The sequence below is a fragment of the Hypomesus nipponensis genome, chromosome 18, assembly GCF_054491055.1.
Source record: "Hypomesus nipponensis isolate SF chromosome 18, ASM5449105v1, whole genome shotgun sequence".
In the NCBI taxonomy this organism is placed as follows: domain Eukaryota; kingdom Metazoa; phylum Chordata; class Actinopteri; order Osmeriformes; family Osmeridae; genus Hypomesus; species Hypomesus nipponensis.
This window is the reverse complement of record NC_140378.1, coordinates 5,356,392-5,375,025: the sequence shown is the minus strand read 5'-3', so window position 1 is coordinate 5,375,025 and position 18,634 is coordinate 5,356,392. Positions and strand designations below refer to the sequence as shown.

General features: G+C 40.4%; 1 protein-coding gene across 2 annotated transcripts; it reads left to right on the top strand.

The window, feature by feature from the left end:
* The first annotated feature begins 4,934 nt into the window (after window positions 1-4,934).
* Window positions 4,935-18,611, top strand: stat6 (signal transducer and activator of transcription 6, interleukin-4 induced). Of its 2 annotated transcripts, XM_084679940.1 has the most exons (21): window positions 4,935-5,281; window positions 6,551-6,696; window positions 7,510-7,654; window positions 8,175-8,258; window positions 8,404-8,557; window positions 8,815-8,924; window positions 9,172-9,320; window positions 9,543-9,659; window positions 9,757-9,933; window positions 10,348-10,435; window positions 10,583-10,705; window positions 15,213-15,305; window positions 15,587-15,790; window positions 15,942-16,036; window positions 16,141-16,274; window positions 16,434-16,583; window positions 16,774-16,825; window positions 16,917-16,973; window positions 17,221-17,265; window positions 17,376-17,438; window positions 17,545-18,611. In XM_084679940.1, the coding sequence occupies exons 2-21, from the start codon at window positions 6,563-6,565 to the stop codon at window positions 17,600-17,602; spliced, it is 2,232 nt and encodes a 743-aa protein (XP_084536066.1). In that variant the 5' UTR covers window positions 4,935-5,281; window positions 6,551-6,562; the 3' UTR covers window positions 17,603-18,611. The 2 variants fall into 2 exon arrangements, with proteins under 2 accessions (XP_084536066.1, XP_084536067.1); XM_084679941.1 differs by lacking the exon at window positions 9,757-9,933.
* The last annotated feature ends 23 nt before the right edge of the window (window positions 18,612-18,634 follow it).

Genomic DNA, 18,634 nt, shown 5'->3' with positions numbered 1-18,634 from the left:
ATTACAGAGGACCCCCCCCCCCAGATGCTGAGTTTCAATGGCCATGTGGCGGCCTCCCCCACCCCTCCCTATGCAGATCATTTAGAGTGGTTGCAACCTGATTGATGTCCAGCAACCCAATAGCACCCTTCTACCTCTACAGTACAGCTGCTGGCTTTAGTCATGCCAAATAGCCAGGTCAATCAGACTGACCCCTCCCCTCGTCCCAGAACCTCTCTGTAAACCACAGAGGACGCCTGCCTCTGGGAGCTACTGAGTAATGGTTCAGAGAGGGGCTGTGATTATTTACATTTTGTAATATAAGGATAAATGAACAACAATCACTTGGAAACACAATAGACTCTCCAATACAAAATATGATCAGTTATCATGGTCAACTGTGTTGGTCTATTTGAAGTAATAGTTTAGGCATGATATGTATCAGTAGTTTACAGTGGTTCATTTGGACTTGTAACATATCAACTAAATGATTTACATTAGCTTAGTACTGACTCCAAAGACCACACACCATAATTAAACACTTTGATCCATTGTTATGTTAATTACTACTTGAAGTATTAATCAGATCAGTCAGTAGGACTAAGCCTGATGATCATTATTTGTTATTGGCTTCTGGGTGAGGTAGTTGCTCAGTCTGATGATCTGAAATAGTTTGTGTCAGGTAAATGACACATTCTCCATCAGAGAATGTTTTCATACAGAGAAAAAATAGCCAAATGACATTGACCGAAACCGAGATTGATACATTTTGTAGGTAAAATTCTGTTCAGAAAGCCTCACAAATCACGTCTGTTTATCATGTGTGTTAGGATTGTAATAATGTGTGTTAAGATTATAATCACGGAAGCCTGGAACATCCACTAAACATCTCCTCTGGTTCATTCTTATCTCTTAAGACCTTCTGAGTAAACAGAAAATACCAAAACAGTCTGTCCAACAAACCAGGTTTTTTGTTGTTGTTTATGATCTATTCACAGTCATTTTGTTATTGGTTCTTGTACATTTTCTGTAACCATTTCTACCTCATTTTTGCAACATATTGTACATGAAAGTATTTATTTCATGTCTTTTTAGATGTCTGTTTAAAAAAATGATAATGTTCTTATACTGTAATGGTCTACCTCAGAAAAAAGACTGTATTTTAAAAGAAGATAAACCCACAATATTAAACAATATGTCAATATTGGACTGTTATTTGTTTTTAATAGCGTCAGAAGCAATTTCATCACTGGCCACTTGCAATTGCCCAGAGTGCAGAAATGACAACATTGTCCGGCCTTACCTAACATCCATATCCTTACATTGACCCAAATGTTAAGGTCAGTAAAGTCACTTAAACTGATTAACGAATTGGTCAATGAATTGACACTCTAATGAGTATTAACATTTGCTATACCGTAGACTGGATGTAATTGCAGATACGAAAGTGTAAAGCCAAGTCAATTTAACACAAATAAATCTCATAACAAGCACTTATAGAAAGAAATATACTTCATAAAGACATATTTGATATATAGTCATGTTGTTACAAGTACATCATTTTAGACATATATTTCACTCTGCTATGGTCTTCTCAAACTATTGTTGTGCATTGTGTTCATCGTAGTAATGTTTGACAGTCCCAGAGCAACAGCAGCCCAGAGGACCAGAGCCCAGCCTCAGAAGCACAAAGCTCCTTCATCCCTGTCACTGTCCGCCAAGTGCTACTGCTCCCACTGACCACAACCTCTGCTATTCCAGGTTTTTCTTACATTAGTGACGCATCCAACTCCAAAATGACCATGAAACTTCTCAAATCAATGAGGTGTTAGTAGGATCAGAACTACTCAAACACGGGAGGCTTACAAGTTAGAATTAGTCAACATCTGTGTATGAATCCCTGTGGAGTGTGGGTGGTGGTGTTAGTGATGACAGAGTCATTAATTGTCTAATAATGATGCATAGCTCTGTTATGGCTACAACCTTGTACAGTCACTGCCCTTCATCCTTTGATGAAGGGTAATTGTTCCTGCAGCTGTTTGGAAATAATTTCCTAGATTTGACCCTGATAAACAACAAAATACATACTGTAGAAACATAACCTTGGAAAGGGAAGGAAAGTTAGCTTGGTGGATAAGTTAGCTGACATTCAAGACATAGACCACAAAGATAGTCAGAATAAGACTAAACAAATCAATTTGCTCTTCCAAAACCATTTTTTTGTGACCAATAGTTTTAAATAATGGATGAAACATTTAGTAAGTTAAATGGTAATCCAATTGGTTGTTTGAAGACATTTTGGTGTAACTTTGAAAGGTGCAACGTCATGAGAAGCACATTTATTACCAGAGCATTACCACATTAGCTTGTTAACATCACTAAGCCTCAAATGTCTGCTGTAATCTATTGTTCTAAACAGAGTTAGGGCAAGGACAGCCACTGTGCTGTAGTAAAAAGTAAAGGTTAGATCGCCCCAAATTCTCTTTTAACCTACCAAGTCTACTTTTGATTTGGTACTAAATGTGGTGTAACCAAAGTCGCTTTCAAAGTCAGATTTTTATCACATATATTAAGATGATAGAATCTAAGCTTATCTGTCATTGTTGAAAAACCACCAGCTTTCCAAGCCAATAGGTTTAATCTCCAACAATATTGGCACAGACACAGTGACCAGCTAATGATGCATCATTTGTGTCCTTCTGACAGATTTGTGTCCAAGAGTAAGTCAATGACACTCTCTGCCCTGCTAATTGGATGTAATTAGGCAAGTAGGGTTTATAATGGACAAATAAAAGATGCTAATGAGCCGTCATCCTATTTATTCATAATCTCCCAGAGAGAAGAGGCATACAGCTCCTTATTAACACACACACGTTTGGCAGCAAAATAATGAGCTGTAAGTTCACAATAAAGTTGTCGAGCAATGCATTGTCCGGCACCCTAAGTTTCAGTTTCAGTCACACAGGTATACATTTCAGTCACACACCCCAAGTTTCAGTCACACAGGTATGGACATAAGTTCATGACAAAAACATGAAACATGTTCACGATACCCAACACGAATGAAAAGGGGTCATCTTTTTTCTTGAATCCCATTACACGTGGAAACAAGGTGCAGTCTCCCCCCCACCCCCAACGCTGCACCTCCATTGTCCAGACCAGCCTTGATTCTGACAAGGTTGACATCAGAGGAGAGCTCTGACACTGGGTGAGTTAGGGCTGCCAGCTGTTAGCAATCAAGTCTATTTTGAAGTCAGGGACACAGGGACCCCCAGGGCCAAAGCAGCAGCTAGCCCAACCCCTAGCCCCCACCACGATTCACAACCCCTGAGCCCCAGTTCCTGAGAGAGACTGCACAGCTGTATTGATTCCAGATGTTGCTGTCCTTTAGTCAAAGGATTTTTACCTAAGAGGACCCCAAATAATGATTTGGAAGCAACTGTAATAGTATATTCACAGTGTGCCTTTCTTTAGTTTTATAGCTGGAAAAAATACAATTTAAATGTGCAAACAGAATAAGAGTTCATGAGCGTTAGTAACCAGCGACAGTCTGACGTGAACCAACGCCCCACGTGTCATTATGAACTAGTCTTGAGTTCTTGCAGGCCTTGTCCTTGACAGAGACACTACAGCATGTCTCTACTTGGTTTTCCAAGAACTGGTTGTTTTGTAATACTGCTCTCTGTACATCTATGGAATTAATCTAATGTGTTTGTCTTCACAAATATATGCTATAGGATCAGATAAATCAGCCAAATACAGTACCAATTTTTGACATACCTTAACCAGACTGTGACATTGGTCAAACCTTTACATCTGTAGCTAACATTATGTTGACTAGACCAGGACAGGCAAGATTAATCAAAGGTCTGTCGGAAATAGGTTTAGACAGGTGGAATGCTATGCCTAAAAGATTACTGACCTTTCTTTTCTCACCCTCTTGACTTTAATAAAGAAAAAATGCAATTATTATTTAAGCCTACATTAGTTATTTAGAATTGAATCAATAGCCAATCCAAATCAAATCAATCTTCGCTTCTTTTGACGCTATATGCGCACACCAGCACTGTCAATGTCTTATTGTGTGCGGTCTTCCACTTCCCTCTAGTGGCAAGCCAAAGTAATGTAAAATGTATGAAAATGAATACGGTTCGATACAAAAATACACAAATGTCACTACCCTTTGCACCCCCATCGCCTATGGTCCCAACCGTAGCCTATTGCCCAACAATGTAGACAAGACGGGTTATTTGAGCTAGGCTATTTGTTTATGGCAATGGGTTGTAATATATATATATATATATATATATATATATATATATATATATATATATATATATATATATATATATATATATATATATATATATATATATATATATATATATATATACAAGCAGCCTACATTGAAAAATGAACAAGATATACATACAATGAAATGAAAATATAATGGGTTGCTAGACAGCTATGTCATATTGGTTATGACTCATCGGTAGAAAATAAGTCGGTGCTCATGACATGAGATGGCACAATGTTCAGAAAACCTTCTCCATATCTTGATACATTTACTGGAACTTACTCTTACATTTCATACTCTACAGCCTTGTTTAATGAGTCATTATTTTCTCCGCCTACGACTGCTGACTTGCCCGTGCAAGTCCTTGTTACGAAACGTTGTGGCCTACTTTCAAATCTAACTTCAGTTTCGTGTGGGCTATAACATTAAACACATTCGAGCAAAACATTTCTTATTTTGCCCCCTCAACGCAGTTCTTGAAAACATTTGCCTACCATTGGTAAGAACAATGTTTGTTGTGGATTAGCTAAATTGGTGAAACATACCAAAATAACTAAATCAACATAGGAAAATAAGTTAACATTTTGTAAATGAATGAAAATAACGAAATGAACAAAAATACACCATGTTTGTCCATGACATCAGGAAGTCCCTGTCCAATTGTTCCCTTAGCTACAGTACAGTAGCCTGAACGTGAGCGCAGGAAATATTATTTTTTTCAAAAACGGAGGTCCTCCTGTGATGTTATAGGGAAGTAGACACTACTAGACAGCGCTCCTTTTCTGTCGTTTCACCAACGTTATTTTACCTGACTACATTCGTTTAACTTTTTTTTATTCAAACGCCAGTATTTAGACCAGAACGTGCTATAAGACAACGACGGTTGCTAAGAAAAAGTCCCTTCACACTTAATCGGAGTACAAGAGTGAAACCAAGGAGGCGACGAAAGAACAATCCCAAATGTAGTTTGTAATGTATTGAACTGACGGTTTAAAATTGCGCACGGTAGGTTTTAAGTTTGAACCTATGTCAAGATTAATGGGACACTATGTTTATCTTTTGTAAAACATAAATAATTCACCTGTCTTGAATTTTTTTGACAGCGAGTAGTTATTTTTGCGTAGACGATCGAAAATAGGCCTACTGTCAAAGTTACCGTGTTGACTTGTAACATGTTTGAAACTTTTACTTTATAAGAGTTTTAACAGCTGGTGGTTTAAATGACCCCACACGTGCAATATTACAGCAGTTGTTTGACAATATGCCCACACACAGTCCTAATGATGTGTGATTATGGCCATGATATGTATCTTAAAGCCCAGGACACAGTATGAGGTTCGATCTGGTGGCCAGCGTCCAGTTAGTTTAAGCCCATGTGCAGCAATTTTCTTCTTGGGTTCTGTTTTTCAGAATGTGTTTGAATTCACAGTTAAATAGAATATTATTATGTGCTTTTCTTTAGTCTTTTTCACCTCCATTTCACAACAAACCAAGTGATAGATGAGTATACAAGTAGCTGTAACTATAACAGACTTTTCTCAAAGCCTAAGATGTTCGGTTTGATCATTGTAAGTCATTAATGACCACCTTAATTGTTTCAATATCAGTTAAAGATACAGTTACAAAGTGAAACAGGAAAGCTGGCTACCTCACTGTCAAACAGGAAGTAGTAAAAGTTTTGCTGAAGCACAAATACACTGTGTAGGATACTTTATTTTCACCATGCCCGCGTGCATTTACTCGTCACGTTTAAGGGTGTGTTGCGCTGTTTCCAGAAATGTAGATCACTTTGGTATAGTCATGCTACAAAATGCTAAACAAAACAAAGTTGCTATGGATTCTCACATTTCTCACAGTTCTGCCTGCGTCCTGAGAAGAAGGCTAACATTTTAGCCTTTTGCAGATTTAAAACATCTGCTTCTAGTCCCTCGATAAAGGGTTGACTTTATGGCATTCGGTTTTGGATATTTGCTTGTGGGCTATGTTTTTAGTGTTATTTTAACTTTGTTTTTGAATCAGGCACAAGGCTTTTGTAGGTAACTAGATGGCTGAAGCACACAGAAGTGACTAAAACCATTATTGTGTGTTTGCTGTGAACAATAAAAAAGGACAACACTTTAAAAAATACATTTTTTAAATTCTATGTCTATGATGCATTTAATAGTAGATGGTCCTAAAGCAAATGTATGTTAATATGAGAACCTAGCCAATGGTCATAGTGTTTTTGATGATCATGTGCAAATTAATTAATGGAGTTTGGTGTGGCTTTTGTAGCTCTGCTTGACTATGGCACAGTGGACACAAATGGAAAAACAAATTCCCCTTCTGGACAACCAGACGGTCAATTTTCTCTACCCTCCAAACTGCTTCCCCATGGAAGTCAGGTGTTACCTGGCCTCCTGGATTGAGGCACAGAGATGGTACACATGCACACACACGCACACAGACACGCACACACATTGAGGACAAAAATACACCTTTATGTATGATAGGTACATACTGAAATAATCTCCTGCTCTCCATGTGGATGTGTGTGTGTGCATGTACTGTGGAAGAAACTTGGATTTCTTGTCTACTTACATTACTCACTAATCAATAGAACTAGTAATTGGATACTAGTTAGTATGTTGTTCTCATGTGAGCTTGCTATTAATAGGAGTAGATTGTGTCTCTGTGTCAGGGTAATAGATGTTCAGGGTCAGGAGAAAGTACAGGGTAAACACAGGTTTAAACACAGATTGATAATTTATCTGCAGATTGATAATTTATGAATCCGAAGTTTGGGAGAGAAAACCAGATCTCTGACAATAAACATAACACCAGGTTTAGGTCTCAAACTTGTCTCTCCCAGCTCTTAAGGCCAGAGGACCATCTTTCATAGGGCACAAGAATGTAAACATAAATAGTGACAGTCAGGCAGTAATGACGTTACAACATTCGCAGAGAAAGAGAGTCACAGCTCCCAACCCATGACCACTCTCAGACTAGCGACATCATAGCTTGAGCCTTGTACTCATGACAATGGAGGTTTACCCAGTACTTTCTCCTGTCCCCGAACATTAATTAACCCTGACACATAGACACAATCTACTCTTATTAATAGCAAGCTCATATGATAACATACTAACTAGTATCCAATGACTAGTTCTCTTGATTAGTAAATAATATAAGCACACAGGAAATCCCAATTTCTTCCACAGTGCTCAAACGGCTGTGTTTATTCTTGTGCTCAGGGAAGACTTTGACATGGGGAACGTGGGGCAGGAACCCCAGGCCTTGGATCTGCTGGACAAGATCATCTCGTTCCTCCAGAGCCATGCCCAGACCAATCAGAACGTGGTGGAGAAGATGAGGCTGCAGCAAATCAGCAGGGTCATGGTACGTTCCTTCAGCCCACCTCCAGTTCCAACTGGAACTTGCAGTGTGTTGTATCCCAAGCATAGAGTATGTTATGCAGCTCAGTTGGTTGTTTTTATGTGATAACGTTTATGCATTTGAAAATACATTTGGTCCATCCTAACTCTGGAACTTCAGATAATCCATGTGACAATGGTGGTTTTGTTTAATTGCATTTCTTAATTTACCAATTTTCCATTATCCACAGTAGTATGGATAATGGAACATGCCGATTCATGCACAGAAGGTCAAGAAGACCATTGCAAAAACACTCATGCCTCAAAAGATAAATATTAAATGTAGCTTGGCAAAAATATCTTGGAATATTACATACATATATACAATGAGCCATCTTATGCTGATGGCTAATATTATTCAAAATATTCCTTGATAACATTTTTTCTTTGGTCCCCAATTAATTCCCTGAAGTAGTTCTTTTTGAAAGGATGAAAATAGTGATTTGGAATGAAACTAGTTTCTTGTTTGCTTGCTTGTTTTTCAGAATGCATTTCAATCTCAGCCTTTGGAATTGATGGTTACCATCAGGGACTCCCTGAGGAAGGAAAGATTTATTCTCAGTCAAGTGGTAAATGCTTTATTTCCAATGTGGCTGTAATAGTCCAACCGGTTAGACTACCTCTTCTCTATTTTGTGAGTGTAAACAGTACAGTAAATTCAGCACAGCATTCCCCAATGCAACCTTTCCAGTATTAACAGTCCTCTCCTGTCAGCCTGACCAGGAGCTGCCTCCTGCCTCGGTCCCCAGCACCGGGGACGTGGACCACCTGGTCTGCAAGGTCCTGGAGATCCAGAACTGTCGACAGCAGATCCACCAGCTGCAGGAGGAGCTGAACTGGCAGAGGCAGAACTATGAGAACACACAGGGTGAGCCCCAGACCCAGCACTGTACACCTCACTACAACCAACTGTAAACCTCCACATCCAGGAACAGGACCTTGTAAGGTAAAAGGGAAGGTCCAGTTTAGACGGAGCACACATTCTGGATTGGATAGGGCTTTGCATCATGTCTTTCTTTGGAAATGCAGCATGTCTTTCTTTGGAAATTCTGAGAAAGTAAAACAAACTTTATTTACCCTGTAAACATTACAGACATGTTCATGATTTGTTCAATCGTTTCTCAGGTTCTCTCCAACAGAACCAAACAAACGGGTTGGATCCCCAGCACTCTGAGGTCATTAAAGTGCAGAATAACATTCAGCAGCTAGAGTACAATGGGCAAGCCATGTCTAAGGTACTGTAATTCGATAGACTCTCTCATAAAGTTAAGGCCAAGAATGTCTCAGGACATTCTGTACACATCCATGAACATATTACGTAAGCACCGTGCATGCGTTTTTTTTCATTTGTCATTCATCAACCTTGGTTGTAAACAGTTGTCATGGCCTGTGTGTTTGTGTGTGCATGTTTGTTTGTGCGTGTGTGTGTGTGTGTGTGTGCGTGCATGTTTGTGTGTGTGTGTTGTGCATGTGGGTGAGTAGAAGCTTGTCCAACTTCTGCAAGAGGCCGTGCGCAGTCTTGAGCAGTGTCAGGCCAGGCTCATCAACAGGATCAAGGCCTGGAGGTGGGAACAGCACCGGGCCACCATCGGACACCCCTTTGACGACAACCTCAGCCCTCTGCAGACCTGGTGAGACTTCCCGAGCGCTTTATGTTTATGAGTTCAGTTTCATCACTCAAAGTGTGACCTCAAACCCACATGCAGTCTGACACTCTCTTGCTTGCACTTCCTTTTTCTTTGTCTCTCTCTTTATCTTTCTCTCTATCTCTCTGTCTCTCTCTGTCTCTGTCTCTCTCTATATATCTCTCTCTCCCTCCCTTGCTTCATTTGTCTTTCCCTCTTCCTTTTCAGGTGTGAACAACTACTGGGGGTGAACGGGAAGTTAAGACAGGAAGTCATGCTGGTGGGAGAGCCAATCCCAGAGCTGCAGGAAGCTTTGGCACGGCTGCTGCAATCCCTCATCCAGAGGTAAGAAGACATCCGGCCACCATTTCAACCCAGCGAGTACAGATCGCTCTAAAGCCCAGCACAGTTACTGATTCACATTCTTTCATGTCTGCTCCAGCTCTCTTGTGGTGGAAAAGCAGCCTCCCCAGGTCATCAAGACCCAGTCCAAGTTCTCCACCACCGTGCGTTATTTGCTAGGGGAAAAGGTGGCTCAAGGAAAGCCTGTTCTGCTCAAAGCCCAGATTGTCACAGAAAACCAGGCCAGGAGTTTAGGCCCACTGGGCAGCATGTCCAGGTGAGTTACTCTCTCCCCCTCTGTCTCACACACACTTTTCTTCAGGCTCTGTGTGATGTGCAGAGTGAGTGGAGAAGGCCAGCTGTGATGTAGGCTGTTTTGGGGGAAAGAAAACAAATCTCAACAATCTGATACAGGAATAGTTGTTAGACTAGTGTGGTCTGGTTTTAGTGTCTGTCCTGGGCAATTATTTTTACATGTTTTGGGCTTCTTTATCATTCCAGTTGTTCCATTCAACTGGGACACTAAAATGAGGTGGATGGTTCTAAGTTTGCACACAGGAAGTTACCTTGACAACTGTACAAAGAGTCTTCAAGAACAGTCTCTGTAACTGAAACCAGCTGTCAAACTCAGCACATAATTTGTCTTTCAATAGTGTGGATTTGTTTTTGTTGTTTTGTCTTATTGTCCCAGTGAGAATGTGGGGGAGGTGATCAACAACACAGCCATTTTGGAACACAACACATCTAGCAAGAGCACCTGCGCCTCCTTCAGGAATATGGTTGGTACTGCAGTCATACCTTAAGTATAGAGCTGTAACGTACAACATTGCCAATGATTTCCTTTCCTTGACTATTACAATACGTCAGACGTTTATGCGATCCTCTCATTGTTGTTTGTTTTGTATTGAAACTCTAATTTTCTTCAGTCAATAAAGAAAATCAAGAGAGCCGACAGGAAAGGATCAGAGTCTGTGACGGAGGAGAAGTTTGCTCTCCTCTTCTCCACAGAAATCAGCATCACCGGCTGTGACACTCCTTACAAGATCCAGGTAGGACCCTAACCGTGACTCTCACTGTGTCAGAGGTCAGGGTCATTCACTGTGTCAGGCTAACACACTGACTGACCTCTGACACAGTAAATTACCCTGACCCCTGACACAGTGAATGACCTTAACCCTGACACAGTGAATGACCTTAACCCTGACACAGTGAATGACCCTGACCCCTGACACAGTAAATTACCCTGACCCCTGACACAGTGAATGACCTTAACCCTGACACAGTGAATGACCCTGACCTCTGACACAGTGAATGACCTTAACCCTGACACAGTGAATGACCTTAACCCTGACACAGTGAATGACCCTGACCCCTGACACAGTGAATGACCCTGACCCCTGACACAGTGAATGACCCTGACCTCTGACACAGTGAATGACCTTAACCCTGACACAGTGAATGACCCTGACCCCTGACACAGTAAATTACCCTGACCCCTGACACAGTGAATGACCTTAACCCTGACACAGTGAATGACCCTGACCTCTGACACAGTGAATGAACTTAACCCTGACACAGTGAATGACCTTAACCCTGACACAGTGAATGACCCTGACCCCTGACACAGTAAATTACCCTGACCCCTGACACAGTGAATGACCTTAACCCTGACACAGTGAATGACCCTGACCTCTGACACAGTGAATGAACTTAACCCTGACACAGTGAATGACCTTAACCCTGACACAGTGAATGACCCTGACCCCTGATACAGTGAATGACCCTGACACAGTAAATTACCCTGACCCCTGTCACAGTGAATGACCCTGACCCCTGACACAGTGAATGACCCTGACCCCTGACACAGTGAATGACCCTGACCTCTGACACAGTGAATGACCCCTGACACAGTAAATTACCCTGACCCCTGACACAGTGAATGACCCTGACCCCTGACACAGTGAATGACCCTGACCCCTGACACAGTGAATGACCTTAACCCTGACACAGTGAATGACCTTAACCCTGACACAGTCCTGTTCCCTCCATCTCTTCTTGCTCCATTAAAGCCTAGGGCAAACCTCTATTCCATGGCCTCCATTTCACATCATCTCTTCATTGTAAATGTATCTAAAATACAGTTTCGACAGTCTATTTGAAAAACAAGCACAGGTATGGGAATGAAAGTCCCTCACAAGTGTTTTTGTAAAATAATGTTATGAATTTGGTTACTCAACTTGCCCTATAGGTCATTCCATGTCTGTGTTGCATAGCAACTAAAACATCTTTATTTCATTCAGTTGAGATTTACAGTATTTTACAATCACTATTTAAAAATATTCAATACTTTTAACAAGTTTCCTAAACTCTTGGCACAGTTAGCACAACATCTGTCTTTGTTGGCTGTACAATTAACACATTTCTTGTTACTTTGACACAAAATGCATAGAGTAAACACAAATTTCAAAGCTTGAACTTCTTTTACACACAAGCTCAACCAAGACCAAAACTATTGATTTTTACTGCCCAATTTACCAATGCTTTCACACTGTATGTCAAAACACATAACGTGTTCAAAACCTAACTTATTGGCTAAAGTCAATGTGAACATCTGTTAATATTGTGAATTGAAACAAATATATCCCCTGTATTTTATTCCATTGCTACTGAGAAACAGGCGGTTGAAATTATGCAAAAAACGTAAATCACAGCTGATTCCCAACTAGGAAAAACTCAGGTGTTGAGGTTCTTTCAATCACATGACCATATGGTAAATAAGGAGGACCTCTTTGGGCTGATCTTGTGTGGAAAAAGAACAAAACAGAGCAACATGAAGAATAAGAATAATCCCTGCACGAGGGTAGGAAGACAAGTACCAGGACAAGGGAGAGGAGTGGGACAAGAGCAAGGGAGAGGATTTAGAATGTGTGGTGGCACTCAGAGAAGGGCCAGAGCTAGGGTAACTGATGAAATACTGTAAATGGTGTTGGAGCTGAAAACTGGAGGACGGTCCCTAGTTACAGTTTTTTACAGTCTCTAGGACAAGTTGCTCAATTCTTAGGTCACGTTTTCAAAACTCTAAACACAGTGAGCACAACAGAAGTATATGTGGGCTAAACTGAGGATCATTTATCATTGCTTTGGCACAAAATGCATTCAATGACTACATCTTTCAAATTCTATTCATTCTTTTCTCACTTCAACACAACAAGTGCCAAAACTCTATGTACCTACAGTACATACAGCCAATTTGCACATGCTTACATACTGTTTTCAAAACTGTTAAACTTCAGTTCAAAACAATAACAGAATACAAAATTGAATAAGACAGACATTTGCTACATTTGTACAGTAATATTGTAATTAAATATATTTGTTATCAAAACATTAAATGCTATAAATTGATCTCAATGGAAGGGTTGTGCCAGGTGAGGAAAGGGATGCAGAGAGAAGAAACCAGCCAACATTTGTATGGGACAATATGGCATTTCACCACTCCTGTGCAGTCACCGAGCGGTTTGCAGCCCATCCCAGAATGGTGTCACTTTTCTTCCCACCTTACTCTCCATTCATCAACCCCATAGAATCATTATTTTCCTCATGGAGGTGGAAGGTTTACTGTATGACCACCATCCACATGATCAAATGTCCCTCCTGGACGCAATGAATGCTGGATGCCTGGACATTGCCAGGGATGGATCAGGCGTGCTAGAAGATTCTTTCCTCGGTGTATTGCCCCTAGATGACGTAAGATGTGATGTGGATGAGAACCTATGGCTAAATGCAGTAGATTACAGTACCATTCTTATTGTATCTGTATCAGTGTGTATACAAAATCTTGTATTCTGGAATGAGTGAGAAAAAAAAGAAATATATACAACATATTGAAGCATACTGCATCATGTCTGATTCATTCCAGTAACATATATTGCAGTGAATTCTAAACAGTAGAGAGGTGTCCTTGTTTTACATAAGAAAACATTGTATAATGCTACCTGTTGTTAGTGATTTTTTGGTAATTGTTTTGTGGGTGACAAAGTATGTTTGTTGGCTGTCAACCTTTGCTAGTGTTATGGAAGAATGAGTTGATTTGAGACATCAAAGTGATTTGGTAGTTTTAGTGCATTTTGAATGTGAAATTCACTGCTGTGCCGAGCTGAAAGTTGGTTAGGAGAACTGTGTGAAGAGTTTTGAATAAGTGACCTAAGTATTGAGAAATGTGTCCTAGCGAATGTAAAAACTGTAATTACAGTAAGACTGCCTTTACGTAAATATGTCATGTCTGTCCTTATGTGAACCAGGCTGATCTGGGATGGATCCTTGAGAGAAGCATTGACGTTAGGAGGGTATCCATCCAAAATGCTAGGTTAGGAGAAACGTGCTCTTACCACAAACTTTGCTCCAGGAGTTGTAGGCTTGTTATAACTGATAAGCAAGTAATACTTAAGGAACTCATGGGCTTTATGCAATAACCACATGAGGACATTAGAACACTGCAACCTCTGAGTTACGTAAATATCAGGCCGGCCCTCTTGGCATATAAAATGGACAAGAAGCAGAGAGGGAAATTGATAGGTAATCAACTGGTTATCTTGCAACACATTTATGTTTAGAAAGGGGCGGACGTTTCATGAGTATAAAGCAAGCTGTGCTTGTGTTGGGCTTTTCATGCGTGTAATAACCAGTGTGTATATCCTGTATTGAAGTAAATAAAGCTACTTGTATTTTATTTCACCACAACCTTTTCGATCATCAAAGAGAACCAGATCTCCGACAATGGCAGCTGCATATTTCTTGCAGTAATGTCCTGTTGCAAATGAAGCCTTTACTGCAGCAATTATGTTTCTGTCTTCTTTTTTTCAATACAGTAACCGTACATTCTATAAAGCTACTCTTAGATGGGTCATTCCTTTTTTGTTCTGAATTTCTGCAGCAAAAGAAACAAAGTGCATGCATTTACTAAACCCAACAAAACAAAAATGTAGAGAGGCTTCAAAAGAAACTGCATTGCAAAACACAATATATGATCCATATACTGTGAGACGTGACACATATAAAGGAATGCAGTTTCTATAATTCCATCTGATGTTAGTGTTTTTATGACAGTGTGCTATGATTGACTAAATGTTCTAGTTGAAAGAGAATGTGTGTTAGTGTTTTGGTAGACAGTGTATTGTTTAGTGTATTTTTGTGTTATGAAAATTAGTGCTTGAGTTTAGTTTAAAATGTGTGATTTTGAGCATGAAATGAACTGTTTTGCCGATTGTGTGTTGTAGGTGTGTTAGCGCATTAAGAGTTTAGGAAACTTGTTAGGAGTTTTGAAAAAATGGTCATAGCGATTGTAAAAAAACGTTAAGAACCCCCAGGATAAGCCAAGCCTGAGAGGAGTGTTTGTTAGTTTAATTATATCTTAAACTACAGTTGTAGCTGCGAAACAAGATCATTTGTTTGAGCTCTGGTCTTTAACACTGGGTGATAATTGTTCAAAGTCTAGGCAGAGTAAGTGCAGTTGTATTATTTGTTCTGTAAATATACATTGTACATTTGTCATTGTAGGTGATCTCTGTTCCTGTGGTGGTGATTGTGCACGGTAGTCAGGACAACAACGCAATGGCAACCATCATATGGGACTGTGCCTTCTCTGAGCCGGTGAGGGCAGAAGTCCATCTTTATTTGATCATCATGCTCCGTTGCTCTGTTATTCTCTCCCGCTGTTCAGCCCCCTTCACCATCTCATCAATCTTTCATCAGACATGCATCTGAAGAGACGTGAAGTTCACTTTCACTGTTTTATCATTCGTTTTATTTGCGGAAACAGAAATGTGCTCACAATTGTCCTTTTTTATTCAATTTATTTATTATTTGATCCAAAAAGTACATTATTGTCCTTCTGGCTCTCACCCATTTTGTCCACTTTGTGATGTCATCAGGACAGGATACCGTTTGTGGTCCCTGAGAGGGTGCCTTGGAAGAAGATGTGTGTCACCCTCAACAGGAAGTTCATGTCTGAGGTTCAGACTGAACGTTGCCTGGACACCTACAACCAGCACTTCCTCGCTCAGAAGATCTTCGACAACCCTGACATCCCAGGCGACTACAGTAACATTCCCGTGTCATGGGTCCAGTTCAATAAGGTGTTCTGCACCTGCCTTCGCACCAACACTCATCCACACGCATTCACAAACACTTCTGTGACACCCATTCTTGGCTATGCGCACACAGACACCTTTATCTTAGCAGTTAACATCCTATTTAAAGAGATGGCTGTGCGTTTTTACATTGCAGGAAGTGCTACCAGGACGACCTTTCACCTTTTGGCAGTGGTTTGATGGGGTAATGGAACTGTCCAAGAAACACCTGAAAAGCTACTGGACAGATGGGTGAGTGGTTCCTATCAGACCAGAACCTAGTGACTGCTGCCATAGCAACCCTTCAAGTTGTACAACACTGACAAAGACTCACGTTGACAATTCCTCTGTTCTAGGCTGATATTTGGCTTCATCGGGAAACAGCACCTCCACCTCATTCTTAAAGACAAACCCACCGGCACCTTTCTACTGCGTTTCAGTGACTCTGAGATTGGAGGGATCACCATCGCCTACGTCGCAGCCGCAGAGAGTAAGCTCTAGCAGTGGGGTCTGGGGAAGCTACCAGAGCCCACTTGACTGTTGCAAACAGACCCCCAAAATTCTGGTCCGTTGCATTGGTTATATGCTTATATAGGTATCTCTCTCTCTCTCTTTGTACTTGTCTCCTCATTCCTTCGCTCTTCTTCAGATGGGGGTCAGAAGATCCAAAACATTCAGCCCTTTACCAAGAGGGACCTGGAAATCCGTTGCCTTGGCGATCGCATCCAAGACATTGACTTTATCACACATGTCTATCCAGATTCGCCCAAAAACAAAGTCTTTAGCAAATACTACACAGGCAAGTCCATAATGTTGCATATCTATCACCATTCTAAAGTATGCTACATCATTGGGCAAAGTTTGGTTCAGTTACATGTCATATGTTGTCTTCTCCGGAAGGGAATATAACACTGTTCCTCCAAGTTTTATGGAAGATAGTACATTGTCAGTTGTCATGGAATAATAATTTCTTCTGGCTTTGTAAACAGTGAACCAACCACTTAGTGGTGGATACATTGGCGTCTCCATCCAGACCAAAGTGTGAGTTTAAACAGTAACACTAATATCTATTATACAACAAAGTCACTTGTTTGACCGTTTATTGTGTGTGTGTGTGTGTGTGTGTGTACAGGGAAACGCCATCTGCCTCACCCACAGTTCCCAGTTTATTGCCACCCAGTGAGTCCATGTAAGTCTTTAACACACAAACACATACGCTGTCTCTCTCTCTCTTTCTCTCTCTCTTCTTTACTCTTTCTCCTTACATTTACATGTATTAATTTAGCAGCGATTTTATCCAAAGCGACTTCCAAGAGAGAGCTTTACAAAGTGCATAGGTCACTGATAACAACAACAAGATAGCCCCAAAAACCATCTCTAGTAAAGAGGTACCATCTGGTTCAGATCTTTGTTCTGATACACCTGATTCGTCTTAGGAATCCCAGAAATGGAGCTGTGGGTATGTCGCCCATCTACCCCCAGTGAGTACCTGGCCACCTTGAAGCAGACACCTACAATTTGAGGATGTGTCAATGTGTTCCTCAGAGCACCCTTAAGAACTAATAAACAAAATGTGGTATTTTTACTCCAGAAACAGTTGGACATACTCTGATCCCGAGCCCCAGCCTCTCTTTCCAGACCCTGTCAGTACCATGTGAGTGACCGAACTGCAATGACCAACACTTGTACTCCTTGTGGGGTACCTTTACCATATCATGTCAATAGGTAGTATTTAAAGAGCGGTGTGCTTGCTATCCCAGGGAACAGGCCCAGGACATGGATCTGGATGATATTCTGGGGGAGATCTACCAGGATTGAGAGCGTCTCAGTGGAGGGGACCGTTTTACCACAGCAGAGCAGGTAGCAGCTTGAAGGTGCATCTGTTCAGCCACTCCGGGAACTCAGAACAGCTCATTGGAGGGCCCTGGCCCCACATCAGGTTCAATATCGGTCTTCTGCCACACTAAAGGAGAGACAATGTTCTGAGGACAACAAACTTACATGATCAAAAGACATCTTCATAATGGCATGGAGTTGACCAAATGATAACCACCTTATCACAATACGGGCATAAGTTTTTGCTCTCCATTTTATTGCCTTTTCCAGTCTCGTCGCCTAATGGTTGATTTGTAACTGTACACATTGGAGCACCTAAAGACTTAATATTGTCATTATCTTCTGGGGTGATATGTTTAGTCACTTTACATTCCCACTCGCAAGCCATACAAACCCTGTCCCAGTGCACATTTATTCCAGATAAAAAAATAATAATTATTGTAAATACAATTTCTTTGTTCTTTTTAACTTACAAATATCATGTTCTGCTTTACACATAGCCTGAATTCTATCTCTTCTACAGGTTTTTGCCCACAGCCATAGTAAAATGATGCTATAGTGAAGGGATTTTGCAATAATATAATTTTATTAAAATGAATAAAATAATAATATCCATAATATTATTATTTTTGCATGTAGTTAGTTTAAAAAATAGATGAAATCCCGATGTGTTGACAGTATATTGACAGTAAATGATGGTGGTGATAAAGTATCTAGTTATTCGTGATAACTTTTGTTTTCATATTCTACCCCTTTTTTAAGTCAATTACTTTTTGTCTAACCTGGAAAAATATGTGTGCTGATTCTTTTATCCATCGTCTTAACTTTTAAAGTGTGTTCTGTTGGCTGATGCCAAAAGTATTATAGTCACTGTGTTAGTTATTTAGCTGGTAATCCAACTATGCATGAACTTATACATGTGTATGTTAAATATAACATTTTGGGTATGAAATATAGCTGTTTTAGTTCTATAATACCACACACAAACTATCTTTCCTTTACTCTTTCTTTGTG

Excerpts from the sequence above, each read along its gene's own strand:
- stat6 (XM_084679940.1), top strand. The coding sequence starts at position 6,563 with ATGGCACAGTGGACACAAATGGAAAAACAAATTCCCCTTCTGGACAAC. Across the intron at positions 15,791-15,941 it reads CATGGGTCCAGTTCAATAAG|GAAGTGCTACCAGGACGACC; the intron begins GTGTTCTGCACC and ends TTTACATTGCAG. Across the intron at positions 16,584-16,773 it reads CTTTAGCAAATACTACACAG|TGAACCAACCACTTAGTGGT; the intron begins GCAAGTCCATAA and ends CTTTGTAAACAG.